The sequence below is a fragment of the Nasonia vitripennis genome (genome assembly GCF_009193385.2).
Source record: "Nasonia vitripennis strain AsymCx chromosome 1 unlocalized genomic scaffold, Nvit_psr_1.1 chr1_random0015, whole genome shotgun sequence".
NCBI lineage: Eukaryota > Metazoa > Arthropoda > Insecta > Hymenoptera > Pteromalidae > Nasonia > Nasonia vitripennis.
In genome coordinates this window covers 514046-534543 of record NW_022279604.1, presented here as the reverse complement: position 1 = coordinate 534543, position 20498 = coordinate 514046, and the positions used below count along the sequence as shown (strand labels likewise).

General features: G+C 47.7%; 1 protein-coding gene across 3 annotated transcripts; it reads left to right on the top strand.

Moving 5' to 3' along the window:
* Positions 1-69: 69 nt before the first annotated feature.
* Positions 70-20208, top strand: LOC100113673 (serine/arginine repetitive matrix protein 2). Of its 3 annotated transcripts, XM_031922372.1 has the most exons (13): positions 70-326; positions 4166-4282; positions 4647-4846; positions 4921-5391; positions 5479-6004; positions 6079-7207; positions 7351-8087; positions 8219-8515; positions 8745-8780; positions 9457-9629; positions 14653-18583; positions 18674-19000; positions 19142-20208. In XM_031922372.1, the coding sequence occupies exons 2-13, from the start codon at positions 4185-4187 to the stop codon at positions 19224-19226; spliced, it is 8010 nt and encodes a 2669-aa protein (XP_031778232.1). In that variant the 5' UTR covers positions 70-326; positions 4166-4184; the 3' UTR covers positions 19227-20208. The 3 variants fall into 3 exon arrangements, with proteins under 3 accessions (XP_031778232.1, XP_031778234.1, XP_031778233.1); XM_031922374.1 differs by lacking the exon at positions 8745-8780 and having other exon boundaries at positions 71-326; XM_031922373.1 differs by lacking the exon at positions 70-326 and having other exon boundaries at positions 4144-4282.
* The last annotated feature ends 290 nt before the right edge of the window (positions 20209-20498 follow it).

The following is a 20498-nucleotide window of genomic DNA, read 5'->3' as shown; positions in this document are numbered from 1 at the left end:
GTAGTCGCTGTGAAACGAAACTGAAACGAGAAACTGGAGAGACCCGCGCCGAGAGAGGCGCCGCTGGCGGCCGATGGGCGGACTGGCGGCTCGCCGAGAGAGCAGTCGCAGCGGTAGAGCGCAGCTCCAAAATTAGTAAATAAAGATGGTGCCTCTCGGACGGAGGCCCGCTCCGTGTCCTCGATCGTAAAATGTCGCGCAAATCGAGGCGGAAGACAGGCTCGCGGCCCTCCGCCGCGCCGAGTGCCCAGGCCTAGGATACCCGGCAGCAGCTGTGCGCCACAGGCCGACGAGTCTCCTGGACGACGACACCGCGCGAGCACACGGTAAGACAGAGCCGCTTATTTTTAGAGGAACCCGCGCGGCCCACATGCGTCGACTGTCGAGCCGTCGTCGGCACCGGGAGCGCTTTTTCCCGAATCCGAATTCCGAAGCGAAGCACGAGGGGACGTCATCGCCGTCGGGCCGCGGAGCGAGCGAGCTAGGGAGAGACGGGCGTGCAGCGGGGAGAGCACGGCGGAACGTCTCGCGCGCGCGCGCCGGACAGATCGGACCCTTCTATTCTGAATATCAGGATGCTATTTTTATCCCCGGAAACCTACATACCGACGCTCCGGCTGCTTCTGCTGCGGGCTCGCTGCACCGAGGCACGCGCGAACAAGAGCAGCTTCGTGTTTACCCGCGCCGTTGGTATTTTTTACTCAGTATCCGCGAGTCTGAGCGATGCCGCCGCGTACAGAGAGTCGCGGCGGCGGCGGCGGCGGCGGCGGCGGCGGCAGAGTAGCCGACGCCGTCGGCGCGCGCTCCGTCCTGCAGTGCGTTCGCCTTATACCAGGAAGCCGGGGGGAGGAGGAAAAAGTTCGGGCGAAAAGTCCGACGTCGCTTTGGCGTCACACCAGAATCCGATCCGCGGGGAGAGCAGATGTAACGGGACACCCGTGCGGCGATGTCGATGATAGAACTCGAGGCTCTCTCTCTCCAGCTTTTTTCGCGGGTGTCGCGAGCGAGACGCCCACTGTTTATAGAATACTCGGAACAACTTTTAATAATACCGCGTGAATCACGTGGCTGTGTGCGCTTCAACATCTATTCGATGTGTGACGTTTCGCTCATATTTATAGCGCCAACAAGCCGGTGCAGCCCCAGCGAGGTGTCGATGAACCAGAGGCTCCTCTCTCTCTCTCTCCTTGCTTTCGCTCGATCGTCGAGCGCGAGCTTGCGATAAGCCGATCGACATCGATTTTCGCCTGCATTACGAGCCGTATTAACTGTGCTGCGGTGCACGCCTCGGCCCGCGCGCACCTCGCTAAAAATAATCGCATCGAAAAAGCCGATCGAGCCGCGCGAACGGCATACATTTTTGTCCGCTTCCTCGCGCTGCTCTCTCTCTCTCTCTCTCTCTCTCTCTCTCTCTCTCTCTCTCGCTCGCTCGTGTCCTAATAAATTGACGCGATACCGCCGAAAATAGAACGCTCCTATTCGCGCGCACTGCACGGCTAGCCGGCACTCGATTGTCAAGCCATGCTACTCTACTTGTTTACATTCCCATCGACGTGTCTTCGCCACTCTGCCGAGGCGCGGCGACAAGACCGAATTCGTACGCAGCGGGGCTGCGCCCGCGGTCGAAACGATTGCTGTTTAATTCATGAGTACAATAATAACGCCGATCAGTCGGGGGAGCTCGCACCTCGCGACAATCGAGGCATCCTAGAGAACGGACAAAAATAAAAGCTTCTCTATTGGGACGAGAAGCGGGAGTATAAATAGCGTAGCCTTTGAACTTCAACCTACGTAGGCGGCCGAGCGATGCCTCTGCAAGGTAAAACGAACCGTTAGCTTTGGTATGAAAACGCACGAGTCACAACTCACGTGAGGTAGAAGATGGGCGGAGACGCGCGGGTGCAGTTTACAAAAGACGACGCTTTCATCCGCAAGCTCTTCCGACGCGCTCGTTAATTTTTCTTTCAGCGCGTCCGCTTTTAAAATGCATTCGCAGCATTTCTTTCAACGCGAGGGGGGCTTTTGGGCGAGTTATTGCGAAGTGTTGCGAAATGCGTCGCATCGGTATGCTCGCGTGCGTCCGTGCATATTCCCCTTGTACTTCGTAGATGAATCAGGGGAAAGAGCTCAGCCGCGCCTTTTACTACTGATGCGTGCAGCTGTATTCTCGATGTGCAGATTCTTTTTCGTGAGTGATCCGGTCGCTCACTTCGTTTTATGAATCGTTTCGTTTTCACTTTATCCTTGCGCGCAAAACAACGCGCAAAGCCGCACGCAGCGTCGTCGGTAGTGTAGGACATTTTCGAATGGACAATGCCTCGTAATGAAGATTGATCGCGTGAGTAATTCAAAGGCACAACTGAAGTAGTCGCAATAATTTGAAAAAATTCTCATTAGCATTGCAAAGCTTTGGATTCTCGCTCGGCGCTCCATACTTGGCGATTACAAAATCGAAAAGATACGACTTCGTCAGTGTATTGCGGCAAACAGATGAGAGGCGTAAGCGGGCTCGAGCCGACCGATAAATATGGCCACAGAGCAGCTAGAGAGCTGATGTGTGGCAGACGACGTAAGACGTAACTCATGCACTACGCCCGCGCGCGAGGTGAATGAAACTACGAGAGCGGCATGCACTAGTCTCGATCGCCCCTCCCCGCAACTCTGACGGCAACTCTAACGAGCAATGCGCCTCTGACCTGTTGCGCTGTGGGTTATCGGCGTTGTCTGCAGAAAACTTTGGGAGAGAGAAGCGATATTGCATAAGCGCCAGTCTCGAGCATCGTCAGCAGACGCAGAGTTGGCTATCGCCTGCTGCAGCTTCTGCCGACACTAGTGTCGCTATCGACGGAAAATTGAGCTCGGCCCAAGGCGGAGTCATATACTTGGGGACGAGCTGTGCGCGAAAAAACGAATTTGTCTGCCGGACAGGAAATCGATGCGACACGCGTGGATGGCAAACACTTGATAATCAATAGTTTCTAGGGGTGTTCCTCCTTGGAGGTACAAGGTAAGACGCGTCGGTTAAACAAACGGCGTCAGCGCGCACTCGGCTGATTGCATCGACTTCGCGTCGGATACTCCGCTCTCGAGGGAAACAACTCAATCGAGCGAATTGCAGTGTAGCTCGCACCTCTTTCTCTCCCGCGCGCGCGCGCGCGGTAATCACAAAAGCAGCGGAAGATCGAGCAACAATTAAAACAGCTGCGCTCGCGCAGCACGTGCTCCCTCGGAGGAGAGACATCACGAAGTCTCTCTCTCTCTCTCTCTCTCTCTCTCTCTCACTGCGGGAGGGTCCGCGCGCGGCGCGCAGTGGAAAAGCTGGCCGACACGCGCCGCTCTCTCAGACGGAAATAAACTTGCCACGCTTTCCTCGCCCTGCTTCTCCCCTTGCTGCCCCTATACATCGAGCTATTAACGCTCCCCGGCTCTATACTCTGCTCGCGGGACTGCCTTCGGCTGCGGCTGCTTCTTCCTCCTCCTCCTCCTCCTCCTCCTCTTCTGCTCCGATATACTGCGTCACTCTGGCTGCATGCTTAAACTGTAATGGGCGGACTCGGATATCTGACTGAGCTGGCTCTTTGGAAAGAAATTTTTAGAGATGATGACTTCTCCTGCCTACTGCTGTCTCGCATTCTCCAATCTTATTTTTTCTCGATCTCGCCTCTTTCTCTTTGGCGAGGCTCTGGGTTTGTCTCGGTGGGAATCCACGACGCTGCGTCGCCAAAGTAATGGAACATGTAAGCTTATAAGCTTCAGTTCGTTTGGAGGAGAATCCGTGTTGTGCACATCCTCATGAATGTGGAGAGGATCCTCGAGAGCTGCTCTCCTCGTACACTAAACGTTCGCCCTGCTTATATTTAAATATGATAAATTGAGAGAAGAGGTTTTTGCGAAAATCCGCGACCCATCGCGAGTTTGCTTGTTTCCACCTCGTAGCAACGAAGATCAGTCGCTTGTTTAATCGGTACACGTGGTTCACGCGCGGCGACCTTCTTATGTATAAAACATTAATTTTAGTAGACCCGACCGGTGACCGCCGCGAGTCAACGACCGGCGACACTGCGGGCCTTTTTTTATTTTCCACGGCGCCAAAACTACTTGGTGTCTATCTTTGAAAATAGAATGCCCAAAGTTTAACGACGTTTCTTTCTCGATCTGGTTGCAGGTGACAAAAATTAGTCAAGATGGTCGTCGGCGAAGCGAGCATCCATAACATTATGGGTGGCATGGAGAGCACCGGCGGCGTGCGTCTCCACAACCACAAGCGAAAACTGAAACAAAGGTAAGACTCTCGCATCTTCGATTGCGTCGAGCGAAAAATCGGGCAAGTGATTTATCGAGAGCGGGCGCTGCCAAGCGGGAAACGCGTGCGCGCACGTCGGGACGAACGGATCGTTTACTTTGGAAAGGTTCGACGCTTATTTCGAGCGCGCCGCGCGGAGACACCTGTTGTCCTGAAAAAACGTTGCACAAATGGTTAATGCTTGATTTCGCAGCTGCCAGAGCCGTAAATTGAGTCACTTTACCGCGCTTGAGTCACTACCGCCCTGCACCGCTTCTCGATACGCAAATAAAGTCTCTCTTGAGAGAGACTTCCGGATGAGAAAACAGGCGTAAGGTGCGTAACCGACGTCTCTGCTTCGAAGGTTCGATATAATCAAAAAGCTGGGCCAAGGCACCTACGGAAAAGTACAACTGGGCATCAACAAGGAAACGGGTCAGGAGGTCGCCATCAAGACGATCAAGAAGTGCAAGATCGAGACGGAGGCGGACCTCATCAGGATACGCAGGGAGATCCAGATCATGTCGAGCGTCCAGCACCCGAACATCATCCACATTTACGAAGGTAGGTACAGCGAGCTACAGCCAGCGAGCTACAGCGAGCGCGTTTGCTCATTCGCCGCGCGACTCTGCCCGCAGTGTTCGAGAACAGGGAGAAGATGGTGCTGGTGATGGAGTACGCGGCGGGCGGCGAGCTCTACGACTACCTGAGCGAGCGCAAGGTGCTGAGCGAGCAGGAGGCCCGGCGCATCTTCCGGCAGATCTCGACCGCCGTGTTCTACTGCCACAAGCACAAGATCTGCCACCGGGACCTCAAGCTCGAGAACATCCTGCTCGACCAGAACGGCAACGCCAAGATCGCCGACTTCGGCCTCTCCAACGTCTTCGACGAGCAGCGCCTGCTCTCGACCTTCTGCGGCAGCCCGCTCTACGCCAGCCCCGAGATAGTCAAGGGCCGGCCCTACCACGGGCCCGAGGTCGACTGCTGGAGCCTAGGCGTCCTCCTCTACACCCTCGTCTACGGCGCCATGCCCTTCGACGGCTCCCACTTCAACCGGCTGGTCAAGCAGATCTCCCAGTCCGACTACTTCGAGCCCAAGAAGCCCTCGCGTGAGTATCATATGAAGCCCTCGTCGACGTCGGATCCTTTCATCGAATTCATCTCGTGCAATGATTCTTCCCGCGATCTCGCCGCAGCCGCGTCCCCGCTGATAAAGGACATGCTGACGGTCTGCCCCTCGAGGCGCGCCGACATCGAGAAGATCTGCGCGCACTGGTGGGTCAACGAGGGCTACGAGCAGAGCTGCCTCGACATAGCCGAGGACCTCGCGGCCCAGACGCCGGTCCGGCTGGACCTGCTGCTCTCGCTGGTGCCTCAGTCCGCGAGCGCCGAGCAGCTCGTCGTCGGCGGCGACCAGGCGGCCGCGCAGCAGCCGGCCGGCATCGCCAACAGCGTGTCCAGCGAGACCCTCGTGCCCACCAGGTGCCACTCGGTCGGCAGCCTCATGGAGCTCGACCAGAACAACTCGGACAGGCGGATCAGGGAGATGGTGCAGGAGGAGGAGCCCGCGGCCACCGCCGGACAGGACGCCGGCAAGCGGAAGCTCGAGACCACCCCGTCGGCGGAGGAGACGAGCGCCGCCGGGCTCAAGCGGAAGGAGCGCACCGGGAGAAAAGACGGAACCGACGACCGGGACCCCAGGGCCTATAGATCCGCCTCCAAGTGAGTGTGTTGCATAACATAATATCATCATCCCTCGGCTCGGCACAGTCGATGCATTCGTTTACTTTTTGCAGGCACCACTCGGCACCGATCCCAAACTCGATAATAGAAGAAGCGATGGAGGTGGACCCGGTAGCTGTGCCCGCAGCAGTTCCTACAAGCGAGACCGTCGAAATGAACAACGTAGAAGAGGCCGCCTCTTGCCTGGAAGTGAAGCAAGAGCAGCGCGAGCAAAAATCGCCCAGCAAAGAGCGCAGCAAAACTCCTGTGATTGAAAACTTAGCCGAGGACATCGACATGACGAGCGCCAAGGATCAGAGCGTCGAGGAGAGTCAGAACCGGATCGGCGCTCCCGCATCCTCGGTGAAGTCGGCGGGGCCGGAGTTGGCGCAGCCGCAAGAACCGCCAGCGCCAGCTTCGCCCGAAAAAGTCTCTCCGTCAACGTCCGCTGAAGTGGAAGAGAACAAGGACCTGCCCAAATCCGACGTGCCAAAAGAGAAGAGCCCAGCAAAGACTGGCGAAGCCATTAGCAATAAAGTTCCTGTACAGAAAGAGAGCAGCAAATCTGCTGCGGAAGCGGCGGCTAAGCAACAGCCCAAAGAAAAGAAAACAAAGAACAAAGCTCTCTCACTTGACTGCGACCTGTTGCCGGATGAGTCGGCGCCAAAGCCCTCGACCGAGCGTCGAAGATCGAAGATCTTCGAGACTGCGGAGAAGTTCAATCAGTTGGCCTCGCCGGTTGAGCCGGACAAGCCTAAGAAAATATTCATCCCCGGCGTGAACGTCGGAGGCGCGAAGGCCGCCTTCGAGAGGAAGGCCAGCCTGACGTCTGCAACCATACCTCAGACTGTCAAAGCTCCAGTCTCCAAGGTCATCATTGATGTGCCGAGCGTGGAGAAAAAGCCCGAGAACGACAAATCCGCAGAGCTCGATGCCAAGGAGAAGGAGAGGAAACGCGAGGAGGAGAAGAGAAGAGCCGTGGAAGTCATAACTGGCGCCCTCGGAAAACCACCCATGCAGAGGAAGGCCAGTGTTGGTTCTCCGCCCATCTCGCCTCAGAGCAACGATCCTAAGAAGCTTGGCCTGAAGATACCGGTCGGCCCAAATGACGTGAGAAACGCGACCGTCACAGTTTCCACGCCTACCGAAACCAAATTCCCATTCGAGTCGGAAGCCAGAAATCCAGAACTTCTTGCCAAAGCTGTAAGTATTGGCGTCGAACGTGTCTGCGATTAGGGACAATCGACTACGAAAACTGCGCTCTGTCAACTTTGCAGTCGATTTGGTATGCATGGTTACGCAATTTCAGTGCAAGTAATTAAAGTCGGTTCGTTGTTTTCCTACAGGTGCCAGTGAGCCCAGATGTTTCGTCGGGCAATGACGCGTTCACCTCCATGCCAGAAGAACCAAAGAAGTGCAGCAAGATGGAGATAACGCTGAAAAGCGCAACGCTGCCGCGACCGCGCAAGACAAGTAAGGCCGAGATAACTCTGTCCGGTGTGCGGCCTGTGGACACGGCTTTCCGTTCGGAGGTTGAGGCTAAGATCGACGCGTTCCAACCCCAGAAGCTGCGCACTCAGCGATCGGAGGTGGCCTTTCCCGTGGCTGCCGCTGTACCTCAATCGCATCGCAGCTCTAGTCTCGAGCCCGAGGGCCAGGGAGCCAACAACCATAATTCATTCAAGGAGCGAATCATACCCATCCAGGTGGAGCCGATCGCGCAGCAAGCGACCGTACACTCGACGACGCCACCTCCTAAACCACCTATGCCTCAGCGCTCGTTGTCGCAACGCTCGAACTCACTGTCGCGGCAATCGACCGCTGATTCCGATACGGACAGCGCGCTGGGATCAATTGCGGGCCCGGAACCTATAAGAAAGAGCCCGAGGGAATACATCATACCTATTGCCGTCGAAGGTGGTGGCTACGTAACGCCTAGGTCCGGCAGTGTCGAACCCGAAAGTAAGAATAGCACGCCCACGAGCACTAATCCACCGAGATCAAGATTCGGTCGACCCAGTAGAATGGGATCGCTACTGTCAGACGCCAGTGAAGACGAGTCGCCGTTCCCTTCGCTGCACAGGTAAAAAATAATGGAAACAATTTTTCAACAATATACTTTTTCGTTCGCAACAGTAGCTCATTAATTTTTATAACTTTAAGTCCTATCAAAAATACGCAATATTATTCCATCGAAATATTTACTTTTTACAGAGACAACGATGACTTGCTGCAGAGGCACATGCACCGTTTGAGGAGTTCGCGACCATCGCGACAGGCACCCGAACACGCAGACAGTTTATCATCTGGCGAAGAAGACGATGACGATGGTTTTGAACTATTGACGGCCGAGAACTTATTTTCCACACTTTTATCGCGAGTGAGAAGCCTCACTCAAAGGCTTAACGTTGGCGACAATACAAGCACTGGCTTCCCAAATACAAGGTTACTTGGTAGACTGGGCTCAAACTCACCCCAAGGATTCTGGGGCATTCACGAACCTCTGTCCAGGTATGCATGAATACATTGATCTCTTCGTTGCTTTTACAACGGTTATGAAGTTAGAAAATTGAGATTAAGTGACTTACAATCAATAGAAAACTAACTCAATTTTTGAAGAGGTACATTTCAATACTTATAGCTGTTCAAATAATTATTGACAATGTAAACATGGGTTAGTGTTCTATTCGTCATGCAATCATTATAAAATGACTAACAACGGCGCCTGTTTGTGTGCAAGCTACGAGAGCTACTTTGAAAGTCAAACGGTGACAACGTGAGTTTCCTAACAAGAATTTTAAGACCTTTAAATGCCTGTAATTCACCAAATAATTACTTTGCGCAATTCAATTAATTTTATCGCGATTATAATTTATTTTATCAATCACATTTTTGCCATAATACATCCTAAAATATATGCACTCATCCGCATAAATTTATATATCAACTAATGTTACTAATTTAAAAAAGCACGCTTGAGCTGTTGCAAAAATAAATGAGCTCAAAATACCTGGCATCACCCAGCACTGTTTCATACATTCTAATTTGACTCACATACGCCTTTGCTTGATTTCACTTTGTCCAAACTCTTAATTCAAACGCTTCGATCCCTTTTTTATTACTGTGTGTATAAACGCTAGGCCTTATCGACTGCACTCCTCAAATGATAAGAGCAGTTTACTTTAGAATTCTTTAATAGCTTATTCACTATATTTTTTAGTATGCAACCAACCAATTTTATTTGATGATTTTTTTATATATTTGTGAGCTTATACTTATATTTTAAAAGTAAACTATTTAAGGATGAGTCTGATAAGTTTAATTTAATTTTACAACTATAAGAGTAGAACAAGTTAAATTGCATTTCTTCTTCTTATTATTTTTTTTTAATATAATTAAATCACTGCACATCAGCATGAGTTTTTCTAATTCATTTATTTCTCGTCAATCAGACGGATCCCTGACTCGCAATTCAGACGCTCGATGAGCCGCGATAACAGCGATCGCTTTAGCCGCAAGGAGACGAGCGGACCCAACAGTCCAGGATCTCAGCAAAATAGCCCAGGAGCACGCACACCCTCTCGTGACAGTTTATTCGAAATGGGAAACAATACCTTGCCAAGAGGTGAGTCTTCCTGCAGTAATAGCTCTAGCAAGCGCAACAAATTGCCTTGAAATCTATTGATTCAATGAATCGCATGTACTGTCACAGATTAACGATATCCTAAAGATCTTTTTTATTAGTCAACGCGCTTAGCATTTAAAATGAAGCAAATGTCTATCGGCATTTTTACAAAGAATCTAAAGAATTCAATTGATGCGCACGAATTTCAAAGCAATATGTTGTGGCTGAATATCAAAATCGAATAATTCTATGGTAATAATGTCACCTCTCTTTGTAGAAGTCTAGATAGATGTTGACTTACATAATGCACTGTGTTTTTTCATGCAAAAAGTACAAAGATAGAATTAAATTTTAGCTATAGTATAGCGAAAAACAGTTCATGACTTCTTACAAGTAGAAGTGTACATGGCGGTCATAAACCGATTACAGAAAAATATACCATTTATAACAGAATATGAAGTTCTGTCTGCATCTTCTAGAACCTAGCTGTTGTCGAGTCGTTGATAGACAGAGCACATATATATTTATAATTTTTTGTTGACTTTATTTATTTTATTTTTTTTTTCATTGAGTTATTCCTGTCATTTTTTTTCTCTCCAACAAAATAATTTCCTCTCTTTGACTTGATGATTGCCTGACGATGTTTTTGCCATTATTTTTTTGGTACTAACACACGTAAATTTAGATAGTATACGGTTCATGTTCGGCACAGGTGGGTAGAGCGCAACAACTTTTTTGTTCATCTGTTGGGCACAGATTGAGGAGTTTTTCGCGTATCTATCGTTTGAATTTTTTAAGTGCCTGGCGCTGATTTACAAATGGCTTTTTAATAATTGTTAAATCAATGTTTTATAAACTTACGTTGTTGTTTTTACATTATTCTGTCAAAAACCGAGTTTAGTGCAGAGCTATATTAATATCTATCGCTTTTATCAGCAGATTTGAAAATTCAGTCAAGTAGATATAATTGGTCCGTATAAGATAAATATGCGCAATTGTTTGACTCACGTTCAATGTAAGTTTAAAATATATAACGTAGTTAGATGAGCATGGATGCACGTTAACTTTTTGTCTGACATCCCTGATTAGAAAATAATCGAAGTATATAGATGCAAACGTCAATGATAGTTATGGTTAATATCGTATCAAAATTTTGAGAAAGTTGGATTTCTAATCAGGGAATTTTTAAAACTTAACTATGTGGCATTTTAGTTTGTATAAAACACGAAACTCGGAGTTCAAACACCATATATTCATAATCGAACAACTTACGTGCGAAGTTTATACTCGAAATAAGATAAAAAGGTTATAAAAAATGTATAACATCTGCGGCCAGTCTGGCTGTGTTTGATAGTTTTTGGTTTTGTCAATTAATTCAATACATTATGGAGAAAACATGCTTACCTTTGCCCAACATAGAACCTTTCGTAATGCGCAGTAGACTTGCAATTGTTGTTGCTGATTTTTGTCTCTCTTTTTTTCATTCTCAATTTTTCCTTTAACATCATTGTTCTGACGGTTTTACGCGAACCTTTTTCTCATGTTTATAATAACGAGTGTTGAAATAGAAACATTTTATGAAGCATGAATGCACATACACACGAGATTCAAGCACATAGAAAACAAGTATTCTTGCATACACACAAGCATAACAGATTGTAAATAAAAAGTGTCTCTAAACTACAATTTTCAAGAAAAATATTAATAATTGAATTTGCAATTATCTCGGTATAAAGCTTTTTGGTTCTTGAAAATTGCGGGTCTGAGTCTACTTACACACAGTCACATTTTTATTCATCTTGTCATACAAGACTACAAGAGACACTTAACAGACATACTTTTTTTAAAATCACTCCAAGTCTATCGTCGACTCTTCAATCAGTGATTAAAAAATTAGCAGCATTCTATATAACCAGCTGACTGATTTTTTCAGTTCATACTACTCTCGCCAATATACTTAATAGTCGCGAATAAAGTTGTTGCAGCTATATTGAAAAGTGAAACATAAAGCGATGATTAAATTGTTGGAAATCATGAATAGATAGCGAGCTAGAAAGAGTATGAATTGAAAAATGCGTCATGTCAGTTGCAATGCTCTCTGTGGTATACGTATTTTATTGACGGTCTTTTCTGACGGTTGTTGCAGCGACCGTGCGAGTGACTCTTCGTAGGCGGGCTGACGGTAATCCCCAATAGAGAATCCAAGTTAGGTACTACTTACTCTGCCTAATCTCTAATCGAGACCAAACTCAACAACACGATACAGTGGTCGCGTTTCTTCTTCTACTTCTACTTCTACTCTACTTCTCCGCAAAGAATATAAGATAAGACAAAATAACAGTAAACCAAAAAATAACTTTATCTAACTCAAAGAACGACGGGCAGTGAAAAAGCTTGTTCTCGTCATGTATGCTTATTTATTATCTAAGACCATGTTTATACGTTTCTGTCTACATACGCGCTAAAAATAAAACTTTCCACGCGTGCAAACTCGTGCTTCACACAACACGACAAACCACTTCTATATACACAGTGAAAAAAAGAAACGAAGTGAAAAATACAAGATATTTTGTCTTTCCCAGAGCAAATATTCTGATATATTCTTGTACTAACAGATCGCTAAACGGTCATTCGACCAAGCTATACATACATATATTATTATAATATACAAATACGACAATCGAGAGAAAAATGTAGATACATCTACGTAATGATGAGACAAACTCGAAGTTCACACGTTCTCTAACTGTTGTAAAATTTAATCAAGCGACTTATCTTGTTTCGCGCACTTCTTTTTATACACATTAAAGTAACGTTGACTCTCTTTAAGTATGCTGTACTCTAGTTTTTAAGCTTCGCGTACTATTATATACAACGAATGAAAAACTAAATAAGAGAACAAAAAAGAATTATATTACCGGAGCGACGATAAAGTGATAACGAAAGAGCTGGAAAAATCCATGTCATTAGTAGAGTTAATGATAATACTGATTCTGCTCGATGAGAGGATCAAGAAGGAAAATAAAAATGACAAAAAAAAATACAAGCCAATTAAAATATAAGCTGATTGTTGCGTTACCACAGAAGCAATTTTATAATATATAAATAACACGATGAATTTTGTATATGACAATGTTGAGAGGAGAATGAAAAAGTGTTTGATAATCTTATAACGCCAGCAAGAACTAACCCTTGTATGATGATGGCTGCAATTTGTTGTGTTTTCAAGAGTTTATAAATAACAGCGTTTTTTATTTCATACTTTCTTGGCATGTTGCGATTGCGATTTATACATTGTATTTTAATATACACTGTGCAAAGTGCAAAGAACTGGGAGCCAAGCTTACTCATTTATAGCCAGCCTAGACTTTTGAAATTTAATCATCAGTAGCAGTACTGAGATGTGTGATCATCTAGAAGCATGTTTTTTTTCTAACGATATCTTTATATGGATTTGTAAGTGTGGCGCAAGAGGATATGTGCGTAACAAGAAATGAGTAATCCTCTCTCCGCATACACAGTTTTCTTTTTTTTCCACGTTTTTATATAAGTGGTCTCTCGGAATAACAGAGCGTGACTAATTACCAGAATCGTAACACTGATGATAAGAATCAAAATTGGTTCCTTGCTATGTATTCAATCAATCTATTGAGAACCAATAAATATGTAATCGTGGAGTATTTTTTCAATTGTCCAGTCAGACCCGATGAAAACAGTGTTTTTGATGTGTGCTAACATAAAACACCTCTTTTGTTTGGAATATTAACTCGTATACTTTAATCCTAATCAGTGTGCTCACCAAGACCAACCATGCAGTTGTGGTAGCCAGACTATTTCGGAGACACCGCTATGATATAATCTCGTAAGCTCGAAAATCGGATATCCGATTTTCGAGTCAAATATGCGCATACGCGAATTAGATAAAAAAGTAGCCGATTATTTGTTCAATTTGTTTTTTCTCATGCAAGTTCTTTCAATTGTTTTGTCATGGTAGACGATGATCTTCCACATAATTCTAAGTCATACTATAGCAGTCGAGAAAGAAGGTACAGCATATATAGTGATGTATATAATTTTGTACACCGCGTTATCCGCAATGAGTCGATTATTTATACAAGAAAAAGCACGCGGTACAGAAAAGATTGTAGCTGTCGTGTAATCTTCTACATAAATAACAGTCTTTATTTATTATTACTTTTCGACGGATTTTATAAAAACATTTTCTGTATGTAGAAATAAAGAATTGTATATATTAAAAATCCGAGATCTCTTACTTTGATGAACCAAATACTAAGCTTATAATCGTCTGTATACTAACGCTTTCAAATCATTCGTTTGATTTTTGCTTCTAACAGAACTTATATAATTTAGTTAAACCGAGGATTGTAATGCTTTTTTAAGAACCACAACCGATCCTGCGATTTTTATACTCGGTCGCATTGGAAATAGTATATATTCTGAAGGTGAGATTTTAGTACAATGAATGCTACAATCTCACACTCGATGTGCGTACATATTGATAACGGCCCTTTTTCATGCATATAGGGTGAATTCCAATGTCTCTCACTTTAGATGTATCAAAATAGGCTTCGAAAAAGGCATTACGCGATAGTCAAAGCATGTTGTGTAGCGAAAGCAAATAAGACCGAACGACCTATGCACTACTTTCGAGCCACCATTTGGCAAGATTTCGCGGGAAGCTGTTCACCCAGTATCAGTTAGTATTGGTATACATTAACCGGCTTATACATATGTTTTGGATATAAAAAGTTCATTCGTTAACGCTCTGTACTCTTTTCTCTACTAACGCCCTGTAACGAGTGAGTGACTCGTGCACGGACGCGATAGCCTGCGGATCGAAGGTACGTATGTGTGTCCCATCCCATTGGAATAAAAATCGCAGAGAATCGTCTTGGCCATTGTTTCGTTTGAGTAGGAAGCATTGCGAAATCGGATGAGGAAAACGTAGGTATGAGCCGGGTAAGCGGGACGTCTGCACCTGCATGTTTTCCGCTGTTTTCAGCCAAGAGCAGCAGCCATCAGCACCTCCTCCGTCACCAGCCGCAAACGCAGCCGCAACAGCAGCAGCAGCAGGCATCCCGGTCGCAGTCGCCCTCGGTCGGCACCGGCAGCAACGGCCTGCTGCAGCCCGAGCCGCGCAAGGAGCCGGAGAGCCTGGAGCAGAACCTGACGCCGTGCCTGGCTCGCCGACTCAGCCGGCAGTTCATCGAGAAGACGCGCCAGTCGCTGCCGCGCTCGCCGTCCCTGCCGCGCGAGCGCAGCTTCCGCGAGCCCTCGGCCGGCGGACTGCAGCAGGAGCAGAGCCAGGGCCACAGCAGCCTCGAGCGCTTCCGCAGCCGGTCGCACGACCGCGGCTACCACAGCATGCGCCGCGCCAACAGCCTGCTCGAGCCCTCGGTCTCCGGCCCCGAGGTCGACAGCAGGCGCTCGCCCAGGCGCAGCATCAGCCTCTTCGACGATGAGGACCGCTACCTGCCGCCGCTCGGGCCGGCGCGCCAGCCGCTCATCGCCAGCCTCGGGCGCAAGTACCGGGACTCGGGCAAGCTCAGCACGACGCCCATCGCCGTCGAGAAGATCCAGGAGGAGCAGCCCGAGGAGCTGGGCCCGAGCGGGCTCGCGATCCCCCGCATCCGCGCCGACGACTGCGAGAGCAACAGCCTCGCGACCGACAACAACTCGCTCTCCGAGTGCCTCGAGCGCACCTCCAGCCGCTCGGCCATCTCGGGCGAGACCTCGCCCACCGAGTCCACCAGCAACATCCTCGACTACAGCTCGTCCTACAAGAACCTCGCGAGTAGCTCGGCCAGCAGCAGCCGCGAGCTGCAGAATCGGCTGCTCGCCGCCGAGAACCTCATCAAGGAGTCCACGCTGAAGAACCTCGGCCCCTCCCGGTACAGCGCCAACCTCAGCTCCAACTACAAGGAGCTCGACAAGTGCGACAAGGAGTCGCTCGGAGCCATCGCCGTGACGGCCTCGGCGGCCGTGGCCAAGCGGCGCAGCTGCATCCCCAGCCTACGGCTGCGCTCGGGCTCGCTCACCCGCGACAGCTCGCTCGGCCGCAGCAAGTACGCCGAGGACAGCGTCAGCGTGCACGGCCTCACGCCCGAGCGCTCGCTGCTGAGCAAGTTCTTCCGGAGCGGCAGCTCTGCCGGCAGGGACTCGTCGACCGAGCGACTCAGCTCCGAGCCGCACAAGCAGCAGCCCAAGCAGCGCCGGATCTCGCGGTTCCTGCGCCCGGACTTCTTCGACACGCCGCGCGAGGAGAGCCAGTACGTCAAGGACAAGGAGGCGCAGAAGGCCGCGGAGAACGAGCGACGCAAGTCGCGCTTCATGCGCCGCAAGACCGAGCCGGTCGACCGGCTGCTGCTCAGCCCCACGCCCGACAAGCCGCCCGACGGGGAGCGCCTCGACAAGGAGCTCAAGAACGAGGTCAACTCGCTGACCAAGGGCAGGTCCGCCGAGCCGCCAGCCGGCGACGAGTCCAAGCCGAGCATCCGCAACAGCTTCCTGCAGAGCCTGGAGAGGAAGCTCGAGAAGTTCCGCTCGACGGACGACGCGTCCAAGTCCCAGCAGCAGGCCTGTAAGCCACCGGTACCCGCGACTCCCGCGGACGACAACAAAGCGCTGCAGTCCGCGAGGGAGAGCTCGGTCCCACCCTCGGCGGCAGCAGTGACCGATCCGCAGCCGCAGGAGCCTAAGCGGGCGACCAGCGCAGAGGACCTATCGACGACTAGCAGCAACAGCCTCTCGATCCAGAGTCCCCCGGCCAAGAGCAAGGTTAACTCGGTGCTGGGGCTCTTCAAAAACAGCGGCAGCAGCGAGCCCAAGAGCGCCGAGGCGAACGGCGCGCCGCGCAGCCAGGGCCAGACGATCCTGAGCAGGCTCAGAAAGAACGCGTACAAGGGATCGAGGTCGGACAGCGTGCTGTCCTCCAGCGACGCCGCGACCAGCAAGATTCCCACCAAGTTCGGCAAGAGCGAGCCGAGGCCGAGCAAGAAGGTGCAGGCCGAGCCGAAGAAGCCGTCACCCGAGAAGAGCACTACGCTCGGCTTCAAGAGATCGCCCTCCAAAGACAAGGATAAGGAGACCACTCCGCCCAAGAGAGTCAGCCCCGAGTCAAAGAAGCCGGCCATGGAGAGACTGTCCAAGACGTTGAAGAAAAGCCCCGAAAAGCTGCTCAAAGGAAAGACGGACAAGACTGAGAAGCCAGCCGATCTCAAGAAAGATGCCTCCACGGGCAAGCTCTCGGAGAAGAAAAAGTCGCCGGAGAAGTCGTTTCTGAAGGCCAAGTCGCCCGAGAAGTCCTTTATGAAAGCGAAATCGCCGGATAAGTCGTTCATGAAGGCGAAGTCACCGGAGAAGCTCGTCATCGACAACAAGCAGATCGAGGACATGAACGGGCAAGTCGAGGAGATGGGGGTGGCGAAGCTGAAGAAGAAGCTCGCGACCTCGCCTGATAACGGTTCCAGTCTCAAATCGGACAAGTCCGACGGCGTGAAGAAAGTGAAGAAAGTGGTGAAGGCCAAGGAGCCCAGCGATAAGGACAAGGACAAGGACGGAGAGGAGAACACGAAGAAGAAGAGAATAGTGCGCGTCGTGCGGAAAGTCGTGAAAAAGTCGTCCGATAGTTCTGACAGCAAGTCGGAAGACAAAGAAAAACCTACCAAGACCGACGTCATCAAGAAGAGCGTTGTCGCGAAGAAGGACAAGAGTCCCGAAACACCCGCGGCGACAACCACGATTCCGAGAAAGAGTCCGGAAGATCTAACGCCTGTACAAAGTGAGCAGGTGATGGAAACGGCGAAAACAGCTGACACAGGCGAGAAGAGCGTAAACGAAAATGCAGAAATGATGGAAAAGGACAAAGATTTCAACGAGATCGATAAAGCACAGGTTTGTCAAATAGATAACGGTGTCGCGTTGACAAAGCCACCGGAAATTAAGCCATGCAGAGAGAAATTGAAGTTGGACTTCTCGAAAATCCCGCAGCACAATTTTAGAAACGTTACGCCACCAAGAAGAGAGTCTCCGAAGAGTGAAAATGCAAAAAGTGAAATAGGCGATGCTTCCAAATTAGTGCAGAGAAGTCAGTCCGACGACGTATCGGAAAAGTTATCCGAGGCCTTACCGAAACTGACTCACCGAGCTATCTTTATGGGAAACAGAATTGTCGTGGATAAACCGCTTATGGCCAAAGACATTGCAGATTTAAAAACGGAAGCCAATGTCGACGGTGCGGAAATTTCCGAAAGCGCTTCGATATCGAACGAGATCGGCAAAGAAAATTGCAACGTCGATTCGAATTCATTGAACAGCCCTCAAGAAATAGAAAAGAACAATACAGAAGAAACGAAGGAAATGAAAATGTCAAACTCTTCGTCGAAGGATCCCATTAGCACGGAGGATCTAATGTCGCCAACCGAGGATACCGAGAGCTTCGATTCGTGGTCGATCTGCTCAGCTGACATCAATCATACGAGAGGGGACTTGCACTCGCCGACCTCTCCCACGTATAGCATGTACATGCGCGGGAACAATCCAAATGCGGAGTCGGTCATAGATAGAATTAGAAGAAAAAGTTTTTACTCCAGGTTCAACGACAGAAAGCGAAAGGCTTCACTGAACGCTCCACCGCCGGGTGTCAACGTGTCCTCCAGTATGACACTCCCGAGAAAGTTCAGTTTCAATAATCCACGGGACAGCAACAAGGAACAACCGAGCAAAGCCAAGACTAACAACTATACTTTGCCGAACAGGAAGAACGCGGAGAAATGCTACAGTATGTACAACGAAGAAGTTCCTACATTCAGAAAATCGCCAATTGAGCGAGACAGATACTCGGATGGCGGCAGTGCATCTTCGTACAACAACGACCTGAAATCACCTGGTGAAACATATGGACATATTTCCTCCTCCTACGACCCTCTGAGAAAGTATTTATCCCCCACATTTGATTCTAGCGCTGCACGCAGAAAATATCACAGCACCGAATTCAGTACCGCTAACGATTTGGGTTCTTACAGAAACTCATCCCTCACTGACAGTATCCTGGAACCCAGTACAAGCAGGAATATAAGTTCTCTGCCTCGAAGGTACGGCTCCAGTTTATCTGGATTCGAGCCCAAGACAGTTGCATATTACGAGGAGCTGCTAGCACCGAATCATACCGATTACTTGGGAGGTCGCAGAGCGTCTCCACTTCCGCATGAGAACTACAGCAAATATGAAAACGGTTACCACAACGGAAGCATAGACCTGCCACAATTCAGCGCTGATAAGTGGAAGAGTCATGCTGAAAAATCGACCAAAACAGATCCTTCTGACGGAATGCAAATCGAGGATCGTGCAAGGTATGAAAAATTTTAACCTGTTTTCAAAAAAATCGACTGTACTAGTTTCATTAACTAACACTGTTTCTTAACTGTGTTGTATAACAATGTAGTAGTGTAAAATATTTTGCTAATCAAGCGTTGATTCATTTATGATTGCAGAAAAGTGAGCCTGTGCTTTAGTGAACCAGACAATATGTCATCGAGTTCCTTGGATCAGCGAGCGACTACTTCCACTGCCGAGTGATATGCGTTTCAAGATTCTATAAGATACTCAAAAAACTGAGGAATTCCAAATAAAGTGTACAACATTTTTAAGAATTATCGAACCGCAGTTTTGACCGACTAGTCCTGCAGAACTCAATATTCGTAACCAAGCCAACAACTAATCTACGATATTTGTTAAGTGCTGTGTATTTACAAACAGAACAATTGTATTTTAAACTCAAGTCAATAGATGCCAAAGAGCTATAAAAATTAAGCAATGTGCAGTCAGTAGGAAACTTAAGAAATAATGAGTATATTAAATATAGGAATTTTGTAATCAAAAAACGGACGAAATGAAGCATAACAATGACAGAAATGTTGATTAATACAATTTCTAATAGCAGTGCGGACAATGAGATGGAAGATTTTGTAAAAATAAAAAATGCAAAGAACTGTATGAATGTACGTTGTTGCCAGAAACTTGAGTGTCATTAGAATCATTTAATTATCAATTGAACTATATTCTTGTAAGAGTCAATTTATACCTTTGGTTTATTTTGTCTCACGCATAGTAGATTTGCCTGATGATTTATTGTTCTTATTCTTGGCTAAAAGTCATTTTGAGTGTTTCATTTTTATATCACACCAAAGGCCTATGCGATGTCATTTTATTCCTATTTAGTTTTTAAAGTGTGCTTCTGGCAAGTAGAAGAGTTTTTTTAATATAGAGATATCTAAATCTCTACTGCAATTATTATTATACAATATAGAACACTTAAATTTAAATAATTCTGATGGCTCCATAAATTATAGAAATATAATATATGTGGTAGCCAGATTTTATTATTAAATGAAAGATTATTTGGGCTAGGTTTTGAGAATTGCTTAATACAAGTTCAGATTATCTCTTTCTTACATAAAAAGGAATAAGAACCTTTAGTTCCTTGTACGGATGATGCCTTGTAGTCATGTAAATGCTTTTGTGAAAAAAAAAGAAATAGAAGTGAAGGTTTGTTTATCAATCTCTGAGTTGTTAATCTGTAAGTGGTCTTCCGCATGTTATGTACTATGTATTTTCTATTGGTGTATATATATATATATATATATATATATATATATATATATACATTTTAAAATAAATATTTGAATCAAATTTTTTCTGAGCTTGTCCATTTATTTATCAAGAATAATGTATACAAAACGACATCATACATATTTAAAAAAACTTGTAAAAAAAAGCAAAATTATTCAAGATTTCAATGCTTAACACACATTGAATAACTTAAATACAAAAAAAGTCAATTTAAATAGT